The 22,517-nt window shown below is 44.7% G+C and overlaps 1 protein-coding gene and 1 pseudogene across 2 annotated transcripts in view; one reads left to right on the top strand and one right to left on the bottom strand.

Annotated features, from left to right (window-relative positions):
• The window catches only part of KIF15 (kinesin family member 15), a 71,205-nt gene that overhangs the window by 42,388 nt on the left and 6,300 nt on the right, over positions 1-22,517 (top strand). The window contains exons 17-30 of one of the 2 annotated variants that reach the window (XM_004760834.3): positions 2,918-3,115; positions 4,187-4,294; positions 4,722-4,827; positions 5,957-6,122; positions 8,614-8,764; positions 8,973-9,058; positions 10,019-10,088; positions 10,459-10,545; positions 11,373-11,477; positions 12,788-12,910; positions 17,139-17,285; positions 17,850-17,951; positions 18,249-18,413; positions 20,280-20,386. In XM_004760834.3, coding sequence (XP_004760891.1) covers positions 2,918-3,115; positions 4,187-4,294; positions 4,722-4,827; positions 5,957-6,122; positions 8,614-8,764; positions 8,973-9,058; positions 10,019-10,088; positions 10,459-10,545; positions 11,373-11,477; positions 12,788-12,910; positions 17,139-17,285; positions 17,850-17,951; positions 18,249-18,413; positions 20,280-20,386 — 1,721 coding nt within the window. Of the gene's footprint in view, positions 1-2,917; positions 3,116-4,186; positions 4,295-4,721; positions 4,828-5,956; positions 6,123-8,613; positions 8,765-8,972; positions 9,059-10,018; positions 10,089-10,458; positions 10,546-11,372; positions 11,478-12,787; positions 12,911-17,138; positions 17,286-17,849; positions 17,970-18,248; positions 18,414-20,279; positions 20,387-22,517 lie in introns of both variants that reach the window. The other variant, XM_013060703.2, reaches the window with a different exon arrangement.
• On the bottom strand, positions 923-1,855 carry LOC106006636 (annotated as a pseudogene).

Raw genomic sequence — 22,517 nt, 5'->3', positions numbered from 1 at the left:
CTACATATGTTACTCTGTAGTGGGCTTTTGTTAACTCTAGGATATGCCTCGGGTCTTCCCATATTACATAGTACGTAGAACTCTACCTCATTTTAAATCTAGGTTTCCATGTTTTGGACAACCCCTGGCTTGTATAGGTGGTTGCCAGTGTGAATGTTCTTTGGGGAGAGTCTGTGAAGGCGTGGTCATCATCTGATGTCTCAGCACTGGGGTCCTGCCTGCCAGGTGTCTGTGCTATGTGCTCTCCCGGGAGGTATGGGAGCACTCACTGCCCAGTGCCAGCCCCCGGAACTGGTGTTGTCTCCCTCTTTAATGTATGACAGTATGATGGGTGGAAATGGTATCTTTTGAAGATTTTATTTCTCATTTCCTTTCTTTCTGATGAGGTCGCACATCTATGATCACTGTCCATTTGTGTATATCCTTTTCTGTGAGAAAAAAGAAGAGTCCGTTTTCTTACTGGTTGTTTTGTCTTCTGGTTGTGGTTTTTAACATGTTACTCTCTTGTATGTCATATACTACTGCCAACATACTCTGCCATGCTACTGCCATAATGTTGCTTGTCTTTTATCTTTGTATGTGATACTTTTGTTATACAGAGTTTTTAAAATTTTGATATAGCCAGGTTTATTCCTCTTCTACCTTTTTTTAAAATTTTTTGGGTATAGTAGACTTCATCGATGGTACAAGATAGAGCTCCCCAAGACCCTATCCTTCTCAGTTAGTCTGGGGTGGAAATTGGGTAGAGGTTGGGAGATGCTCAGTGTATTGGGCGATGAGTTGGGGCAAGGATTCCCCAGCAGCTGAGGGCTCTCTTCCTCTTGTCTCTCGGGCTGGTGGTCTAGATGGCTCTTACTCCTTGGAGGCCCATCTGGACCATAAGATCCACCACCCAGTTGTTGGAGCCAAATTCATTGTCATACTAGGAAATGAGCTTAACAAAGAGGTCACTGAGGACTATGCCAGCCCCAGCATTAAAGATGATAGAGTGGGTGTCACTGTTAATGTTGCAGGGCAAACCTGATCCTCAGTGGAGCCCAGGATGCCCTTGAGGGGGCACTTTGATGCCTGCATCACCGCCTTCTTGATGTCATTGTATTTGGCAGCTTTCTCCAGGCAGCAGGTCAGATCCATGATTGACAAGTTGCGGATAGGGACATGGAAGGCCATGCCAGTGAGCTTCGTATTCTGCCCAGGGATGACCTTGCCTACAGCCTTGGCAGCGCCAGTAGAAGCAGGGATAATGTTCTGGGCAGCCCCTTGGCCATCACGCCACAGCTTGCCAGAGGGGCTATCCATAGACGTCATGGTGACAGTGTGGCATGGACTGAGGTCATGAGTTCCTCTACCATGCCATGGTTGTCATGGATGACCTTGGCCAGTGGGGCCAAGCATATGGTGGTACAGGAGGCATTGCCAACCATCTTGAGGGAGCTTTCATACTTCTCATGGTTCACATCCATCACAAACATGGGGGCATCATCAGAAGGGGCAAAGATGATGACCATCCCCCCGTCCCTACCCTCCAAGTGAACCCCAGGCTTCTCCATGGTGGTGGAGACCCCAGTGGACTCCACAACATGCTCAGCACTAGCATCACCCCTTTTGATGTTGGCGGAATCTCACTCCTGGAAGATGGAGATGGACATTCCATTGATGACAAGTTTCCTGTTCTCAGCCTGGACTGTGCTGTGGAATTTGCCATGGGTGGAATCATACTGGAACTTGTAGACCATGTAGTTGAGGTCAATGAAGCAGTCCTTAACGGCAACAGTATCCACTATGCCAGAGTTAAAAGCAGCCCTGGTGACCAGGTGCCCAATACGCTGAATCTGTTTACTCCGACCTCCGCCATCATGTCATCATGTCTTGGGGACGCAGCTGGAACTACACCAGAGATGCAGACTGTCTGTCGAATGGGGAGGAGCAGAGAGCCTCTTTTTTATGTATTTTCAAAGACAATCTCAAGATCATCAATATATTCTACTTCTTTTTTTTTTTAAGATTTTATTTATTTATTCAACAGGAAGAGAGAGATCACAAGTAGGCAGAGAGGCAGGCAGAGAGAGAGGAGGAGGCAGGCTCCCCGCTGTGCAGAGAGCCCGATGTGGGGCTCGATCCCAGGACCCTGTGATCATGACCTGAGCTGAAGGCAGAGGCTTAACCCATTGAGCCACCCAGGCGCCCCAATATATTCTACTTCTTAAACTACTTTTATAATTTTCTTTTTACATTGAGATGTTTAGTTCATCTGCCTTTTTACTTTTTAAAGTATTTTATTTATTTATTAGAGAGGGAGCGAACAGAAGCAGGGGGAGTGGGAGAAGGAGAGATAAAATCCCCACCAAGCAGGGAGCCAAATGCAGGGCTCTATCCCAGGACTCTGGGATCATGACCTGAGCTGAAGGCAGAGGCTTAACGACTGAGCCACCCTGATGCCCCTGCCTTTTTATTTTCTGAATGCTAATACATAGAGATTTAACTTTGAATAGTCCTTGTTTTTCTCGCTAATTTGAACTTTCCACATATAAATCACTTTTTCTCTGTATTTTCTTCGAGTGTCCTATTTAACTATGCTGATCACTGTTTTAATGACTGTACCCTTGTAATGTATTTTTATGTGGGTCAGGGAAGTCTTCCTAAATTTTTAATTGTCTTTCCTTGAACTTTTATTCTTTGTTTGAACTTTGGAATCAGCTTATTAAGTTTCAGTTTTAACAATCTTACTAGAATTTTGCTTGAGACCACATTAAATTGCTATATTTGTTTCAACTAGTCATTTCTCAGCTGCCTCTTGAGGATACTCTTTTGATGATTAGAATTTCAATTTTATCCTTTCCGTTCACACAATTAGTAAATACTTTTGCTCTTTTGTTCACATGTGCTAATGCTGTTTCATAATTGCTTTTTGTTACAGATTATAACTACACCAACCAAGGCTTATCAACTTTGGTCTCGACCGGTGTCAAAATTAAGCCCTGAAGTAGGGAACTTTGGCCCTGTGGGTACTCAGAGTTCCAGCGAGTTAGATGATAATATCTTGAACGAGCCAGTTCCACCTGAGATGAATGAACAAGCTTTTGAGGCCATTTCTGAAGAGCTTAGAATGGTGCAGGTAATGTTTGTTTTTTTTGGTTTGCGAAAACATGAGTCATTAGACGTTCATTGAAAACAGACTTCCCTTACCATTTCAACTCTGTCATTTGTAGTGTTCAAAGCTATGTAGTATTAAAACTGTGTTTCTAAATATGGGGGTGTGAAAGCCCATGGCCTCACTATCAGCCTGCTTTTGCTCCCGTCATTTGCAGGATTTAGCAAGTCCCACACTATAACCTCCTCAGGCTATAGGGTCTCTAACATATGAAGAGACCAGCCTGCCACCAGCTTCAGGTTCCAGAACTGGTTGATATGGCACAGTACTGTATGTGCTAAAGAAAATGAAAATAATGGAGAGAATCTTATAGATCAAATTTCCGACAGTTTTTGGTATATTTGAAAGAACATTTGAAGTGTGCTTATCCTAGAGTTCTGGTGACTTATTTATTTATTTGGTGATTTATTTATTTATTTGGATTTCTTTCTTTCTTTTTTTCTTTTTTTAAACGTTTTTCTGCTGTCTAGTGAAACTTAGAGTGAGCCAGACCACCCTCAGATTCCAAAACTTTGTCCCTTCCAAGGCCTGGAGAGCATTCTGGTGAAGTCAGTCACATGCAGCCTTAGAAGTCTCAGGATGGCTCTAGGACTGAACCCATTTAATTTTAATCACCTTTTCCCTTTGTGTTTCAAATTCTCCACTTTGACGGACCACAGTGTAATTCTGAGACATGAGAAGTCATTAGTGCAGTCTTTTGAAATTGTTTTCTGACCCCAGAGTGGCCTTTGATATCTTTGTCCATGTGAGGTTTAAATTTTTTTTTTTTTTTTAAGATTTTATTTATTTATGACAGAGAGACTCAGCCAGAGAGGGAACACGAGCAGGGGGAGTGGGAGAGGGAGAAGCAGGGTTCTTGCTGAGCAGGGAGCCCAATGCAGGGCTCGATCCCAGGATCCTGAGATCATGACCTGAGCTGAAGGCAGACGCTTAACCGACTGAGCCACCCAGGCACCCCTATTTTTTGTTCTTCTAATGCAGAAGAGACAGTGGAATGTTTGAGAGTTCCATTAAGAAGTGTTTGTGTTGCTGCAGGAGCAGATGACTGCCCTTCAAGCAAAGCTGGATGAGGAAGAGCATAAGAACGTCAAGCTTCAGCAGCACATTGACAAACTGGAACACCATTCCTTGCAGTCACAGGAGGTGAGACCCAGAGCACAGCCCCAGGAAACACATGAGCCAAACCCTCAAAGCGACAGTATCGCGAGATGAAAGTGACTTGGCAGAGCCTTTGTCAATGCTTATTTGAGTTGTATTCTTTATTGTGTCACTTCACACACTGCTCCGAGGATGACACACACACCCCTAGTCTGAATTCTAGCTTCCCATTGTCGATAGCGCAGAGGCGCCTTGTCGTTAGCTCGGAACGAGACAAGATGGACGGCCCAGTGATTACTTACAGTGATCCTTCCCTTTGATGGTCATCCTCACTTTAATTCATGGCAATGGCCAGTTTTCTCCTATCAGAGACCTTAAACTAGATTTTTAAAACAGAGGCATGGGTAATGATTTGGAGTGTATCTTAGCATGCCAGTGTTCCTTTTCCAGTAAATTTATCTTTTTCTCAAAGCTTTTCTCATCAGAAAGAACTGACTGGGTCAGACAGCAGCAAGAGCATCTCTCACAGTTGAATGCCCTTGAAATGCAGCTTCGGGACACTCAGACTAAAAATGACTGTAAGTTCGAACAAGTGGGAGCTTTGGGATCTGAATACCATTAACTCAGTATCTTTTGATTCCTATGAATAAATCTTGCCCCTGTGTTTTTGGTGCCCCTGTTTTTTTGTTTGCTTTTGTTTTTTATTTTTTATTTCATTTTTTTAAAAGATTTTATTTATTTGACAAAGAAAGAAATCACAAGTAGGCAGAGAGGCAGGCTGGGAGTGGGGGGTGGAGAAGCAGACTCCCTGCTGAGCAGAGAGCCTGATGCGGGGCTTGATCCCAGGATCCTGGGTTCACGACCTGAGCCACCCAGGCACCCTAGTACTTTTGTTTGTTTTTAATTAGAGTTTGTTTGTTTTAACTTGAGTCTGCATGACAGTGGTAAGTAATTGTCATATATCATAAAGGGGAATTTGCACCAGAACAGCTCACAAACAAGTGATTGAACTGTTGGCTGAAAGTTTTAATACTGCTTTGAAAATGAAGTGTCTTGAAATCATAAGATGACTAATGTTTTGATAGTAACAAAATAGAGCATAAATTAGATATTTGTACATATCCATAAAGGTGGGAGTATCACTTGATTCCCAGTTATTTCAGTGTATTTCTTCTATCATCAGTGTTTGCAGCAGTTTATAATAGAGCCGACAAAAGACAGCTGTTGTGTTTCCTTTGCTCTAAAGAGCTACCTAATTTTACCTCCAGTTGGAGTTTCCTTAGAAGACCAGAAGCATTTAACCCATTTCGAGAAGTATATTACCAAGGAGTTTTCAATAAGTAAGATCAGGTCACTTAAAATATGCTAAGTCTCTTGATTTCTTTCCCTTATGTTGAGTTTTCATGCATGTGCCACGGGAGAAGCATAGAACAGTCAGGTGACCTGCAAATCAGAGACAGATGTTAACTCTTCCCTTTTTCATAGAAATGCATCAAAAATCCTAAGAGGGAGGGAAGGAAATAATCACCATGTTCCTCGGAACCAACCACTTGGCTGTTTAACATCTTAACTTAAAATTGGTCTCTTCAACTTGTTTTTGCTCTTTGTGTGAAGATACCCTTTGAACTTATTTGCCTACTCTGTTTGAAAAAAAAATTTTTTTGATGTAAAGAAACCTGTTGAGTATTTGTTTTGTTTGTTTTTTAGTCTTGAAAAGTGAGGTGCATGACCTGCGAGTCGTTCTTCATTCTGCAGACAAGGAGCTGTCTTCTGTGAAACTGGAGTATAGTTCATTCAGAGAGAGTCAGGAGAAGGAACTGAGTAGCCTTTCTGACCGACACACGCACGTGCAGCTACAACTGGACAGTGTCAGGTAGAGTTGTTCTGTGACGGTGTCCCCTTGCCTGGTTGGCCTGCAGCCCAGGCCTGCTTGCCATGCAGGTGCTGCAAACCCAACCCAAACTAGTTGAGCAAAAAAGTAAATTACTGGCGCACAATACTGAGGAGGCCTAGAGGTGATTTGGATTTCGGGAACAAACTAGATTGAGTCTCAAAAGATATTGTCAGTGCACGTTGTCTCTGTCTCTGTCTGTCTCTGTCTCTATCTCTCCCTCTCTCCGTCCCTGCTCTGCCTACCTCAGTATGTTGCCCTTATTCTGTCCTGCTGTTGAGGGCCCGCCTTTACGTGACAGGGAACAGATTGCCTCACCCAGCAATGAAATTTTCTCGCCCAGAAGCTGTGTATCAATCCCAGGGAAAATCAGAATTGCTCTTGCTGGAGTCATCTGCTTATGGACCAGTCACTCATCAAGGGTTTGACGTGGCGTAGGCCCAACATAGGTGATGAGCCTTTTCCAGAGGGAAAGGTACGCTCTTCCTGGAGGTAGGGGCAGTACAAGTCTGACCGGATCAGTAGCTGTCACTGTTGTCCACAGTGACTCGCCAGAGGCTGGTGGGAGTCAGGGCTGGTAACCTTGAAACAAAGGGGTGACAGATGTAAGTTGTTTGTTTTTACTGTTCTTTTTCTTGCTCATTTCAACTTTTTGTAAAACCATTTTGTGTTTTTGATGCCATCTCATGTGTCTGTAGCCATAATTTAATAGTGGACATCTGACATGTGATACAGTGAGCATGAGATATGTGGCAAAGATTTCAATCTGCATACATAAGGAATTAAAATAGAGGAAGAAAACATGAGATCTGCAGACCATATCCATCTGTTGACATGTTTTTGCTGGGCCTGCCCGGTGTGGCTTTAAAAAGTTGAGCATAGGGGTGCCTGGGTGGCTCAGTGGGTTAAAGCCTCTGTCTTCAGCTCAGGTCATGATCCCAGGGTCCTGGGATCGGGCCCTGAGTTGGGCTCTCTGCTCAGCGGGGAGCCTTCTTCCCCCCCTCTCTCTGCCTGCCTCTCTGCCTACTTGTGGTCTCTGTCTGTCAAATAAATAAAATATTAAAAAAAAAAAAAGTTGAACATAGCATTCTCAAAATTGAGAGCGTTCTTATAAAAATCTGTTCGCATCCTCTGAAAATCCCATCCGTGCCATGCGAATGACTCCTTCCCCATAGGACAGAGGTGTGTGCCAAGGCAGCGTGCCCTCCACTGCCCGCGCTCTTTCTCCAACACCAAGGCTCTGGCAAGTGGCCGTTTGTCATCTGTGGTGCGATGTCATTTTTTCTGACACATGGCATTTGTTTTTAACATCTGAGTCCCTGACTCTCATCTTGGCTCTGTTGTAAATTAATTTTTTGTGATTTATTTTTTTTAAAGGTCACTAATCTCACTGGATTTTCATTTCCTCATGTTTCTATGTCAGTTGAACTAGATCTAAAATGTTAAGAAGTCACTGTATCTGAACTGTGTACTTAAATTCTGTCTTAAAAACTGGGAGCATTTCCACACTGTTTAAATAAGATATAACTTAATTTTTCTCAGTGTCTCAGGCTTGACACCAAGTGCATCACTCTGTGGGCGGCTTGTACTCTGTGGCTCTCCAGGCACTGAGAAGGCCTCTACATGAAATAGCACGATACCACTGTGTTTCTTGAATCATTTGGCTGCTTTATATATACAGTTTGTATCATAAACACACACATTCTCCCTCCCTCCTGTCTCTTGTCTGTATGTCTGTCTTAGCAGCTGATTTATACCACTTTGTAACTTGCTGCTTCTGCCCTGCTTCCGGTTGGTAAAGCAGATAGATCCCTGTCTAATGACCTATGTGTAAGCTGGGACATCTGTTTTGGATGGTGCAAAGTCAGGTTCATTGTTTACGAGTTCTTGGCTGAGCTCTGGCTGTTTGGGTGCATCACAGCCTGTGCAGAGAGGAACGAGGGGGTGAGAACCTAGAAAGCAGGAAATAATATATGATTTAAGAGAGTCTGAGGGGGTTTACTCTCTTGTTCAAATCAAAGCCGGGTTTGCCATCTTAAAATCTTCCTAGAGTTGAGAGAATATGTGATAAATAGATGGAGATGAGCTATCAGCTTAATGGCCAGTCCCCAGCTTACATGAGGGAGGGTTCAGTCCCGAACCCCCTAAAATGAATGCGTAATCCTACCTGCCCATCATTTCTGCCTGTCCACTTGAGACCACGGAAGGAGGAATGAGGAGGTAGACAGCTACAGGCTAACATGCCCACCCTATCTCTTCCATCCCCGTCACACTGCTCTGTGGATCCGGTGTGTCTTCTGTGTTTGTGCACTGTGGACACTCCACACAAGTTCACGAGGAATTTACACCTGTCAGGGCTTCTGTAAATTGGGAATGGTCTGTAGATGGGAGAACTGGAACTGCTGATAATCTGACTAGCAGAGCTGCATTCACTGTTTATATTTACCATTGTAAAAATGTTTTCCTGATAAAGATTAGAAAATGAAAAGCTTCTTGAGAGCAAAGCCTGCCTACAGGATTCCTATGACAACTTACAAGAAGTAATGAAGTTTGAAATTGACCAACTTTCAAAAAACCTCCAAAACTGCAAAAAAGAAAATGAAACTCTGAAATCTGATCTGAATGTAAGTTAAGAAGGGTATTGGTTATTGGTGCTTTTGTCCTGGATGTGTGATTGTTGCCTGGAGTGCAGGGCGAGGCCTGTTTTGACCTCTTCCTAACTTCCCGTCCTGGCCCCTCGTGCCTGCCAACGTAGAAGGTACTTGATGTGTTTGTTGACTACACGTTGCTAGTAACAATTATTTAAAATCTGATATGACTGTTGTCTTTTAGAATTTGGTGGAGCTTTTTGAGGCAGAAAAAGAACGCAATAACAAATTATTATTACAATTTGAAGAAGATAAAGAGAACAGTTCTAAGTGAGTGTTATTTATCTTTTCTGTTAGTTGACTGGAGTATCGTTTATTACAACATTAACTTGAGTTATTTTTTTTTTTATTGCTACTACCCTGTAAAGTTATCTTTTTAACCATTCTAAAATGAATATCAGATTCTTTTGTATAAGAGGGTATAAAGAGAAACTTACTCAGTAAGCTTGAAACGAGTAGCAGTTGGTGGTGACCAGAACTTAGGGCCTTCTCTAAATAAATCACAGTAATTTTGTAAGTGGAATGGGGGGGGCTGATTTTTATTTCTGTTTCTACTGTTCTTTTCTAGCTCTTCTGTTTCTCCTGATCTCTTAATGTGAATGCCATTGTCTGTCTTCCCCCTTTCTCTTCAGTTCTTCCCTTGGTGATATCTGTCAGTCTCTTGGCCTCAGCCAATAGGGTGATCATTACTCGAGTGAGAAGAAATTGCATTTGTTTATTCAATAGATACTTGTAGAGTTCTTAATATGACTCAGATTATCCTCTAGGCCTGGGGATACAGGGGTTTAAACATCTAGTGGGCATACATCCTAGTTGGGAGACAGCTAACGTTTAGTCTTTGCTCATATACTAGGTGATCTCCCAATAAACCAGGCACTATTCTGGTAAATGCCAGAACATTTCTTTAGAGGTAAGACAGTAAGCAATATATCCCCGTCCACATGAGTTTTACATTCTAGCAGAGAGAGATAGGTAATAAACAAGTGCTTAGGTCCACAAGTCGTAAGTGCTCTGAAGAAAAAGAAACTCATAGCTCAAAGATGGGATCTCCCTTAATAGTCGTTGAAGAAACGGGTAGACGCCTGACTCGTGCTGGAACACACCACCTCTCCCCAGGTGTGTGCCACACAGAGTTCCCTTGCAGTTCATCCAATCTCTTCTGTATAACACACGGGTTCCTGTTTCCCTTGGAAGAAGTCATGAGTGAAAAAGATCATTCTTTCCTTCCAGAGAAATCTTAGAAGTCCTTGAGGTCGTGCGTCAGGAGAAACAGAAAGAGATGGCCAAGTGTGAGCAGCAGGTGAGTGAGTTGTGCTCTAAGTCCAGCACTGGAGGTCTGTAACTTCTTCTCTTCCTGGTGTCAGAAGAGGTGTGTTAGAAACGTGATTTCAGCTGCCAGCTGTCGAAAATTGGTAATAAAAAGGACTTGTTGCTTGGTTGTATTATTTTTGAACTCTTGTTTTTCTAATTCCTAAATAGCTATAATCATACGTTGTTGGTATGGCCTTTTAACCCAGCTTTTCCTTTTCGAGTGTTATCCTAGGGAACACTGTATAATGTGAAAAACAGATTGCATCTCCTTTTTTTTTCCCCCTATGTGTGTGTGGTTAACTTTGTGATTTAATTCTTTTTCTAAAAATATAAATAAAATAATTGTTTTTCCCCCACAGATGGCAAAAGTACAGAATCTGGAAGAGAGTTTATGTGCTACAGAGAAACTAATCCGTTCTCTGGAGAAGTCTAGAGATGCTGACAAGGTTGGCAGAGGCCCAAGCTGCATCCCTGTGCATTGTCTTTATGAGTGATGCCTTAATGGTCCAGACTCCTACCTCTGGGGTGACTGGCAGCTAGCTTTTTTTTTTTTTTTTTTTTTTTAAGATTTTTTTTTTTTTTAATTTATTTATTTGACAGAGAGAGATCACAAGTAGACAGAGAGGCAGGCAGAGAGAGAGAGAGAGAGGGAAGCAGGCCCCCCGCTGAGCAGAGAGCCCGATACGGGACTCGATCCCAGGACCCTGGGATCATGACCTGAGCCGAAGGCAGCGGCTTAACCCACTGAGCCACCCAGGCACCCGGCAGCTAGCTTTTCGTAGACACTTAGGCCTTGTTCATCTTCTGAGATTGCCAGAGAAGGAGGTCTTCTATTTAAGTTAATTCTCCCTGTCACTGCAAGAGCAAATCGTTTTGTCCCTTCTGATGGTACTGTGTCTGAAATACATTCTTCCCCTTTTAACTAGGATGCTGTTAGTAGGACCCTTTCTTCTTGGTTCTGAGTCCTGTAATGCAAACTGTCAAATCCCTGCTGTTTATTTTCACCAGAAAAGTAAACAAAATATGTAGGTCCAAGTGTAAAGTTACGTGTAAATTCATTATATACCTTCCTCTAATTCATTCAGAAAAACTAAAGCAAATGATTCAGTAAAATAGAATAAAGCCATTAAAATACAAACTTAAATAATATAGGTGACATATTTTGCTAAAATAAATTTGATTTCTCTTATTGTCATTAGGAAAGACAAACTATTTGTTGTTTTAATGTCCTTAATGTTTTTGGTTATGAAGATGCTGTTTCTGTCCTTGTCAGGAAGTTGTAGCTGACCTCATGATCCAGGTCCAGGAGCTGAGAGCTGCGGTCTGTGAGAAAACCGAAACCATAGACACCCTGAAGCAAGAACTGAAGGACTTAAGTGTAAGTTCTGCCGCCAATGAGATACCACACTTCACAGACTCCTCAAGAGTTTAACAAACGCTTCACCAGAAAACAGAGTTCTATGGTCAAATCGGTTCAGAGCTACTCAAGTTCCACAGGTTTTTGGCTTTGCAGCCCTCAGCAGAGAGTTTACTATGGCCCTGTGTGCCTCTGGGAGGCGCCATGGGCTATGGCCCGGGATTGCCCTGACCCAGGAGCTGTGTGTACCAGGTGGGAACCCTTCATGAGGAACGGACTGACCCTGGTCTGTGGGAGTGAAGGGTATGTGGTGTTCCTTAATTGCTTCAAGAAAAAACAGTGACACATTTTAAGTTCAGAGACGCTCATATATAGTGACTTTTTTCCACTGTTGGACTTTTTGACCCCCTCAAGTAACTACTTTCGTCAAGTAACTACTTTCCCTTTCGCATATCTAGGGGGAATGTTGGTGCTTCCTCCTCAGGTCAGGTCAAGGTGACGGTTTTTTGTCCACATTCCTCATTAGTCTGCTACAAAGGGAGCTTGCTATTCTCCACATTTGTTTGCAAAAGGCAGTGTCCTGATAAAAATGTGATAAGACCGGGTGCTGAGCTGGCTCAGTCAGTGGAGCGTGGGACTCTTGGTCCTGGGGTGGTGAGTTCAAGCTCCTCGGTGGGTGTGGAGATTACCAAAAATACAAAAACAAAACCAAAAACCTGGATGTGTTTTCACGTAGCTATTGGACTTTTTGATGTCTTTTCACATCCCTTCATCCAACAAGTACTTATTGAATGATTTGTGGTAATCTCATCATCACCTTGGAGATCTGACTCCTTCTTGTTATTATTATTATTATTTTTTTAAGATTTTATCCATTTATTTGACAGAGAGAAAGATCACATAGGTGGAGAGGCAGGCAGAAAGAGAGAGAGGAGGAAGCAGGCTTCCCGTTGAGCAAAGAGCCCATCTCGGGGCTTGATCCCAGGACCCTGGGACCATGACCCGAGCCGAAGGCAGAGGCGTTAACCTACTGAGCCATCCAGGTGCCCTCTTCTTGTTATTTTCATCTAAAAATAAGCACAATAGGGGCGCCTGGGTGGCTCAGTCAACCATCTGCCTGTGCCTTTGGGGGTAATCTCAGGGTCCTGGGATCGAGCCCCGTGTCTGGCTCCCTGCTCAGCCGGGAGTCAGTCTGTCCCTCTCGCTCACCTCCTCCCACTGCTTCTGCTCTTCCTTTCTCTCAAATAAATAAATAAAATCTTATATATATATATATATATATAAACATAGTAAAGCAGATGGCTCTTTGTATCATAAGTTTCTTTTTGCAGTGCAAATATAACTCTGCTTTGGCTGAAAAGGACGAGTGCAAAGTGTTGATTAAGAAACAGGAAGTGGAGATTCTGGATCTGAAAGAAGCCCTGAGACTGAGAATCCTCTCTGAGGACATAGAGGTAGATGTTGACACACCCTGACTTTTTTGCTTCTTCACTCGTTGATGTCTATATGTGCATGTGTGTGGGGAGGCTATTCGTAAAAAACTAGAGAGCTTTTTAAAGGAGTAAGTCATAGAGACATTTTCCCTAGGGTTAGGCCTTTAACAGGTAACATTAAAATTGTTCTATTTTATCCAGTTGATTGATTTTCACTCATTTGTGCTGACACCTGGAAAGCTCCTAGAACTGACCCTCTTCCCGAAGGGGAGCAAAGCTGTGTGTCCTTGGTAGGGGTGGCGGCAGCAGGGAGCAGGGAACGAGCTGCGTAACAGGTTAACCTCAGGCTTGCCTCTTGTGTTTTCGTTAAAGTAGTTTTTATTTTTTGGTTGTAAGCATAAATTTTTCTTTTTTAGTATTAAGCCGTACTGTCACATGGTTCAAAATTCAAATTATGTAAAGCAGCATATCTTTCATGTATGCTTCCAGAGATATTTTAGGCAAGTCTCATATACATTTAGTTTTCCTTTTTTTACATGGATGGTAACCCACTGAGTATATTGCTCTGTGGTTGCTTTGGAAATTAAGTTTTCGGGGCACCTGGGTGGTTCAGTCCTTAAGCGGCTGCCTTCAACTCGGGTCATGATCCCAGCATCCTGGGATCGAGCCCCGCCCACATTAGGCTCCTTGCTCAGCGGGCTGTCTTCTCCCTCTCCTTCTTTCCAGCCCCCCGGCTTGTGCTCGCTTGCTCTCTCTGTCAAATAAATAAATAACATCTTTAGAAAACCAAAAAAGAGAAGAAAAATAAAGTTTTCTTGCTAAACTATGCTATCCATGAAAAAAACCTCACTAGATATCTATTGAGCCCACCTACCGTACATCCTTGCCTGGCATTTGGGAACAGAGGAATGACTGAAACACTGTTACCTACCTCCAAACATGCCATCTAGCTTAAGAGTTAGATGTATTTAGATGTAATCAATGACCTGGGAGCACAGGAAGGGAAGGAAGGAAGTGTTGATGCTTGGAGAATTCCAGAACACTTCTCAGAGGAGATAAGATTTTTTGCAGAACTTGGCTGAGGGAGGGAAGCTTGGCAGCTGTGGGGGTTTGTGGAGTTGGAGCATCTCCAGCACGGGGGGCGGTGGGGCATGTCCGGCTGGAGGCGGGGAGTCTATCACGGAGGGCCTCAAGTGTCGGCTGTATCTTTTAGGAAACTAGGGTGGCATAGAATTTAGGTCAGGCCAAAGGCGATAAGGCCCGGGCCAGGGCGGGATAGACTTTAGCCCAGACCAAAGCTGTAGGAATCAGGCCCAGAAGTGTTGGTGGGGATAGAGGGCCGAGCTAAAACTGAGCTGTGCCTCCTAAGTACTGCTGACAGTTGCTGGTGTCCGTAGGAAGGGTGCTGTGGTGGCAGGAGCTATCAGAGTGGGCACCGAGGGCTCCAGCCACGGTGGCTGAAGATGGTTCTGTGTACCCCTGGGTTGGACTAATAGAGGCCTAGGGCAAGTTAGTGAAATACATTTTGCATACACTAGTTTTGAGCTTTGAAGACCGGTGGGGGTAGATATCCAAAGCCCATATACCCAGTAATTTGTACTTATATCCTCCTGTACCCCAGAAGGGACTTGCAGCTGCTAATGCACATACAATGCAAGGAGATTGAAACAGGCAGGTTGGGGCGCCTGAGTGGCTCAGTCTGTTAAGCCACTGCCTTCAGCTCAGGTCATGATCCCAGGGTCCTGGGATCGAGCCCCACATTGGGCTCCCTGAGCAGGGAGCCTGCTTCTCCCTCTCCCTCTGTCTCCCTACTTCTGCTCTTTCTTTCCCTCTGTCAAATAAATAAGTTAAATCTTTAAAAGAATAAATACAATGAAACAGGCAGGTGAAATCCAGGTCAAAGGAAGAGAAGACAAGTAATAAGCTGGTGAGGGCACGGGCTGTGGAGTTGGACTGCTTGGGAGTCTGCATCCTGGCTCTGTGACCCTGTGAAAGTTACATTTCCCTCTGTGCCTCATTCATCACATCCCTGGAGCAGAGATACCAAATACTGCCTCGTGCGTAAGAGGAGAAGATGAGACGGGGTCATACGCGGAGAGCGCTGAGGCCACTGCCAGGCAGCTCGTGAGTGCTCAGTCCTCGGGAGCTGGCAGTGGTTTTAGGAGGCTAGTTGAAAAGTTCATACACAGGGTCAACTAAAAAAAGAAAGAGAAAAATTTAAAAGAAAAGAAAAGTTGGCATACAAAAGCCACACCCAAAGGTCTTGTACAGAGTAGACAATGGGGACTAAATCTTCCGTTGGCCACTGCCTGTCACCAGAGTGAGAAGGGGAGCCCGGCTGTGTGAGTGGGGGTAGCTGCATGGTGTGCGCTCAGTATGACTCACCGAAAAGCCCTTCCTTACTCCCTTTGGCTCCTCGTGTCTCTCTTTCTCTTCCTTCCTTAAAGAAAGGGTGACTCTACATATTGAAGTATCTTAGACTCGAGTGGAACTCACCCCACAGTCAGTCACATCCCCTCTTTCCGAATCTCCCGGCTTCATTAGCTGAAGTATTTACACCTGAGGACAAAGGGGTCCTTGCCTTAATCCATACAAGAGCTCTTAGGAGTCCGAAGATGCACAAAAGGATAGACACACCCCTGCGGGGAAAGGGAGACGGGAAGGTGCATGACCTGCTCCCCCGGGAGGAATAAACCTTGCTAAAGTAAAAAAAAAAACCTCGAATTACAGAGCTTGCAGGGGCGCCTGGGAGGCTCAGTGGGTTGAGCCTCTGCCTTCGGCTCGGGTCATGATCTCAGGGATCAGTTCCCACATCGGGCTCTCTGCTCGGTGGAAAGCCTGCTTTCCCCTCTCTACCTGCTTGTGATCTCTCTCTCTCTCTCTGTCAAATAAATAAAAATCTTTAAGAAAAAAAAATAGGGGCGCCTGGGTGGCTCAGTGGGTTAAGCCGCTGCCTTCGGCTCAGGTCATGATCTCAGGGTCCTGGGATCGAGTCCCGCATCAGGCTCTCTGCTCAGCAGGGAGCCTGCTTCCTCCTCTCTCTCTCTGCCTGCCTCTCTGCCTACTTGTGATCTCTCTCTGTCAAATAAATAAATAAAAATCTTAAAAAAAAAAAAAAATAAAAAAATAAAAAAAAATTAAAAAAAAAGAAAAAAAATAGAAGAGTGAATACATGGAAAAGTGTAGTACATCAGGTGTCTGTGTATGTGCACATGTACCTGATATATCCACATTTTTCCCACGTACACTTGTCATATTTACATATGTACACACATATACATTACTTTCGTATGTGACATGTATATAACATATATCCTATATATGTATTCTCTAAACTGTACATGTTAATTCATATGTAGTTATATAAGTTAATATACATATGTACACATAACATGCACATTTGGAAAGTTAGAGTAAGCAGATCTGCTCTTAACCTGGAAGGGACTGCATGCTTTGTACATAGGGATTATGTACGCAACCCACAGGACTCCCAGTTCTTCCTGCTCCTTCCCATCATGCTACTCCCCCGAAACTGCGATGGCCTATGACCATGTCTCAGTGTCTGGGGACTGCCCATGCCCTCCCCCAACTGGTGGAGGGGCAGTCGTCTTTTTTTTTTTTTTTTTTTTAAGATTTTATTTTATTTTATGGTGTTTTGTTTGTTTGTTTTTGAGAGAGAGAGAGAATGAGAAGGAGAGGGAGAGCATGGGAATGGGGAGGGTCAGAGGGAGAAGCAGACTCCCCACTGGGACTCGGGACTTGATCCCGGGACTTCAGGATCATAATCTGAGCTGAAGGCAGTCTCTTAACCAAGTGAGCCACCCAGGTACCCCTCATCTTTACAGCTCTTACCCTCCAGTGTATAAACGACTAGAGTCAGTTGGTCAGACAGCAGGTAAGGTAGAGACCTGTGGAGTCCTCCTAAGGGAAAAGCGATCAACTTTGAGATCCTGGGGGTGAGGGGAAGGGTTCAATGTCAGGGGAAAGGGGGAGAATGCAATCAAAGCCCAACAGGGATACCTGTATGAATCTCCTGTACTGTTTCTCTTCAGACCCGTTCCCGTCAATATTAACTGCTTGGTTTGCTTTGGAAAGGATTCGCACATAAGCTCCCCACCCCCGCAAAAAAGTAAAAGTTCTTAAAACTTTCTTAACCTTGTAAAATTGCCCGTTGGGGTGATTTGCAAATCCTCAGTGGAGCATCCAGTTAAGAGGGGACTCTTCCTTTGTGGGGCTTGTCCCCTGACAGAGGGATATGCTCTGCGAGGACCTGGCCCACGCCACCGAGCAGCTCAACATGCTCACGGAAGCCTCGAAGAAGCACTCGGAGCTGCTGCAGTCCGCGCAGGAGGAGATGAGCAGGAAGGAGGCCCTGATCCAAGAACTTCAGCACGAGGTGAGATCGGCGGCCTTGGCGCCTTGACCCGGTAAACAGAAAGGCGGGGCCCGTCGGGCGCTGAGGAGGGCCCGCTGCGCCGCGGGCTCTGAACGACGCCTGCTTCCGTGGGTCCTGACTTGCTTGGCTGCCTATCTGGTCACCCCCGGCCCCCTGACCTGCACCAGCGCGTTCTGACCTCTGGGGCAAGGCTATGGCTGACTCTTGTCCTCTCTGCTAGCTGCTGTTTTGTATTTTATTTTCCTCGATGACCCTTGATTACCTGTGAAGCTTCAAGTTTTTTTAAACACTGTGAAGTTTGTGAGAGAGCAGCAGACGAGAGGGTCAGAACAGCAACCAAGGCCCACAGCCACGAGCGGCAGGGGCATTGTTTATAGCTGCAAACACTGCTGTGGTCTGGGTTGCTTTTAATACCTTACTGCGTTTCAGATTATTATGGAAGTCCTGACAAAATAACATGACATCTGTACGCTCCTACCTCGGGCAGCTCGTCTGTTCTTAACAGGACCATGGGCCCTGTGTGATTTTCTAACACATCATCTCACCTCTGTTCAATTCTCCCAGCTGAACCAGAAGAAGGAGGAAGTAGAACAGAAAAAGAGTGAATATAACTTCAAAATGAGACAGCTCGAACACGTGATGGATTCTGCTGCCGAGTATCCGCAGGTGTTTGTCAGAGAAAGGGTGTGTTGTGGGAAGAATGAAGTTTCGTGAGTGATAAACGTTTGGAAATTACTTCATTTTTTTTTTTTTTTTTAAATAGAAAGATTTTCACCAACACCTTTTCTGCTTTTTACTTAATAAAAAAGCACCGGTGTTTTTATTTGTTTTACTTGGACAGGAATTAGGACAACAAGCTAAACAGCTGAGTGTTTTCCGTGTGCCTGGTATATACATTTACAATGAAATCTTTATCAAACCTCACTTAACTGAGTATTCGGATGAAATTTAATTTTTTCATAGAGCCCTAAAACACCACCTCACTTTCAAACACATTTGGCAAAACTCCTGGAAACACAAGAACAAGAGATAGAAGATGGAAGAGCCTCTAAGATTTCCCTGCAACACCTTGTAACAAAGCTAAACGAAGATAGAGAGGTCAAAAATGCTGAAATCCTCAGAATAAAGGTAACTGCGTGATTTTTTCCCCATAAACCCAATCTTTAAAATATAAACAGTATCCAAAATAAATAAGTAAAATAATATCTTTGTGTTTACTGATACAAAATTCAAAAGTCGCAGAACTGAAGGGTACACAGAAAAGCCTGCCTCCCCCTGCTGCCTTGACCCTGCCTAGTTGACCGTCTCGGGCGACTGCCACTGTAGCCAGGTTCCCATGTGTCACCACGACTGGAACCATTGTCTCCCCGCCCGTTTGGTTTTTTTTTTTTTAATATTTTATTTATTTATTTGACAGCCTGTTTGGTTTTTATGATGGTATCCACCCCGGGCCTTACCAGTTGCTCTGATCCCAGTGCTGCCTGAATCAGATCCTTGCCAGTTTCATGGCTAAGGCATGCTCGCTCAATAGTTTTAAATTTGTATTTTTCTTACTAGGAGTAAGATGGAGCATCTTCAGATGGCCTTTGCCCATCTTTCTACTGTCGCCCTTCTCCTTAATAATTTGTAGGCATTCTTCCTGTATTAGATTTGCTTTTGTCTGTGATAGTTAAAAATACTCTCTTCTTGTTTGCCCTTCCTTTAAATTTCCTTCTGGTTTTGGTTTGGTTTGGGTTCTACCCAGGGACTTGGGAGTGTGGTGATTACATGTGGGGGGGGGAGTGTGTTTAGAGGAGTGTTGAGGGGCGGGAGGTATGTGGAGGAGCGCCTGGGTGGGTGGTGTGTAGCTGCGGGGAGGTGTGGGTAGAGCGGATATGGTGCTTCATACGAGATCACGGTCAGCCTGTGAGGCCATTGCTCTGTAGTGAGTTTTTGTTCAGGAACAAAATTAAACTTACTGTAACCCAGTGGCAGAACGTGCACGAAGACAGCATCTCTCTTGAGTTTTGTTCCTCATGGAGGAGATCATTCCTGGCTTTTTTTATTTAGGGCCGCTCCCAATAGGCCGCTATCCCAGGAATGTGGCTGTTGCCCAGTTGGCATGATATTAGAACTCAGAAGAAATTGGGTCAGGTTAAAAGAAATCAAATAAAAGGGGCACCTGGGTGGCTCTGTTGTTAAGTGTCTGCCTTCGGCTCAGGTCATGATTCCAGGGTCCTGGGATCGAGCCCCGCATCGGGTTCCCAGCTCTGCAGGAAGCCTGTTTCTCCCTCTCCCACTGTCCCTGCATGTGTTCCCTCTCTTGCTGTCTCTCTCTTTCTGTCAAATAAGTAAATAAAATTAAAAAAAAAAAAAAAGAAAGAAAGAAAGAAATCAAACAATGGACAAGTAGAAGCAAAGGAGAAAGGACAGTCCCTGCAGACAAGTATTTATTTCTTCGGACGGTTAATGCTCGTGATTTTCAACTGGGCGTTCACTAAGGATTTTGAGTGGTGGGCTGTGGACACATCGGTTGGACCCTCCGTACAACATAGTGATTTCACATTTGCATCCATTACGCTGTGCTCACCACAGGTGTAGCTGCTGTCTGTCGCCAGACAACGTTATTACTGTATTATTGACTATATTCCCTATATCAGTTTCTTTAAAATTAGGATTTATTAAGTAGAATCAAGTAGAACATTTACCAAAGTAGACTAGATTTTTTTTTTTTTAGACTAGACTTTTGAACATGTTTTCTCATTAAGGGATTTTAATGAATTATGTGATACTGATAAGAAACTGTATTTAACACACCGTGGGTATGAAAATGAGTCACCATTCCAGGTCCCCAAGAGCTCGTCCCAGTCTCCTTTTCAGCCAGCGACACCCCGTGCAGTGTTCTGTGCATAGGACGAGGTTCGCTTAGGCGTTTGTGTCTCGTGTGTGGCCTTGGGGAGCAAAATCATGCCGCCTACGTGTTTTCTGAAAAAATGGGATTTGCTGTCTTCCCAGGAGCAGTTGTGTGAAATGGACAGCCTCCGCACAGAAGCCGAGCAGTTACGAGAGAGGAACTGGCTTCTGCAGAGTCAGCTAGATGATCTGGAAAGGGAAAAGAACAGGTGAGAAAGAGCTGCCGGAACCCTATGAGCTAAATCTTGGCCTGTCTGGGTGTGGCTAGGGGGAAGCGGCTGGGCTCGGTTTCCCGGCGGGCTCAGCGTTCGCCGCTAGTCCAGGGGATGCCCCGTTGGCTGAGTTGGGTTTGATGAGGGCACTGCTTTTTCCAGAATGGGATATTAAAGCCTTCATGATCTTGCCTACTCTGTTAACCTTTGTGTTGTTGTGGAGCTATTAAAAATGAATTTCAGATATGTGAAGCTTTTGAACCCAACTGTCTACTGCTGTTTGACAGGAAAGGTACATGGGGTGAGGAAGCTATGACCTCGACAGGACAAGGTTCCAGAGGTCCAGCAGGAAAAGGGAGGATTTCCTACCAGATGATTTTGCTTCATGACTCCAGGGAGTGCCCCTGCGCAGGAAGGAGCTTTCCAGAGGAGTGCTCCCTTGGGCTTGGGTATCTGTGCACGTGGTTTGCCTTTAGCTGTGGCAGTTTTCTAGTTGTATTTGCTAATGGCATGACATAGTGTCACGGGCAGTCACATCCGGGCTCTGTCCTGTCTCTGACCCTTGAAAGTCCTGTGACTTTGAACACAGTTTTTAACTTCTAGTGCCTCAGTTTCCTGAGGCATAAAATGAAGAAAACAATGTCTCTCTCTCACAAGGTGTTGGTTTTTTTTTTTTTTTAAGATTTTATTTATTCATTTTACAGAGATCACAAGTAGGCAGAGAGGCAGAGAGAGAGAGAGGAGGAAGCAGGCTCCCTGCTGAGCAGAGAGCCCGATGAGGGACTCGATCCCAGGATCCTGGGATCATGACCTGAGCTGAAGGCAGAGGTTTTAACCCACTGAGCCACCCAGACACCCCTCACAAGGTGTTCTAAAGACTAAAAATAACGTGGGTAAAGTGCTGGTTACAGTGCTTGGCTGAGGGGTGTCACCCAAGAAGTGGCAGATATTACGTATATGGGGTAGACTTATGATCTTGACCTTTTGTGAACTTGCCAGAGGGGTTTGAGTTGAGGGTGGTCTGGAAAATTATGCAGCAAGTTGAAGTGAATCAAGGGGGCGGTCTCCATGTGGGATGAAGGCCCTGACTGAATTCAACTTCCCAGATTAGGGGTGTCTGCTGTTCCTACCATTGCCAGTGGTCTCGGGCAGACGCGCTCCCTTTCCCCGTCCAGAAGCAGCCCTAAGATACACTGTCCGCGCCTTCACTAAGACAGCAGATGCTCGAGGATGGTAGCGGTGGCTGTGCTGACAGGCTGCTCCTGAACACGTTTCTCCGGGTGTCCGGGGGCACTGGACATGCTCAGTTTAGTAGCCACGGCCCCTTCTAGCCCATTCTGATGTGGCCCGTCTGTGGTCTGCTCACCTGTTCACATGCTCCCGTGTGAGCTGCTCACACGCTCCCCTGTGCAGAGAACAGCCCTGTACTCGTACACTGTCTTTTGTCAAGAGCTGGTTTGAACACGGAACATAGAACGTTTCTAGCTCATTTATAAAATCACAACTAAAAATGCTCACAGAGCCACGTGTCCCTTCTGAGGAGCCATACAGAGCCTCCTTCCTGAAAGATCAGAGGGGGGGAAACTGGCTCGGGGGTCAGATCAGGCCCGCAGTCTGTCTGATCAACAAGGTCTTACTAGAGCCGAGCCACGTGCTTTCATTTAGCTACTGTGTTGGTGTTATGACAGCCAAGCAGAATAGCTGTGACAGGGACCCCCGTGGCTCCCAAAGTCCAGAATATTTTCTGTCTGGTTCTTGATGGAAAAAGTTTACCCACTTTTGGGTTAGAGCATAGACAACACTTCTCTAATGGTTTCAGGCATTTTCCTCACTGAGGTCTCATTACCGTTTCTATCTAGGCTGCCAGATTCATTAAGTGAAAGAAACTACTGGACCTTCTGTTTTCCTTCAAGAAACGATTTTTTGCTCATCAGTGAGAGATATTTCTAGAGGAGTCTGTGGCGTTCAGGCAGGTTCTCCTGGGGGATGTCCCCTTGGTGCAGGGGCTGCCCGCAGAAACTCAGTGTATGATCCTGCCCTGGTCAAGCTCACAGATGGTCTTCCCATTAATCAGATTCACATGACACTGATGCAACGTCCAGAATGTAATTTCCTTTATTTAGAGGAA

The sequence above is a fragment of the Mustela putorius genome, unplaced genomic scaffold, assembly GCF_011764305.1.
Source record: "Mustela putorius furo isolate JIRA1106 unplaced genomic scaffold, ASM1176430v1.1 tig00000095_pilon_pilon_pilon, whole genome shotgun sequence".
Classification (NCBI taxonomy): domain Eukaryota; kingdom Metazoa; phylum Chordata; class Mammalia; order Carnivora; family Mustelidae; genus Mustela; species Mustela putorius.
The sequence above is the reverse complement of the archived record's forward strand: the minus strand, read 5'-3'. Positions and strand labels throughout refer to the sequence as shown.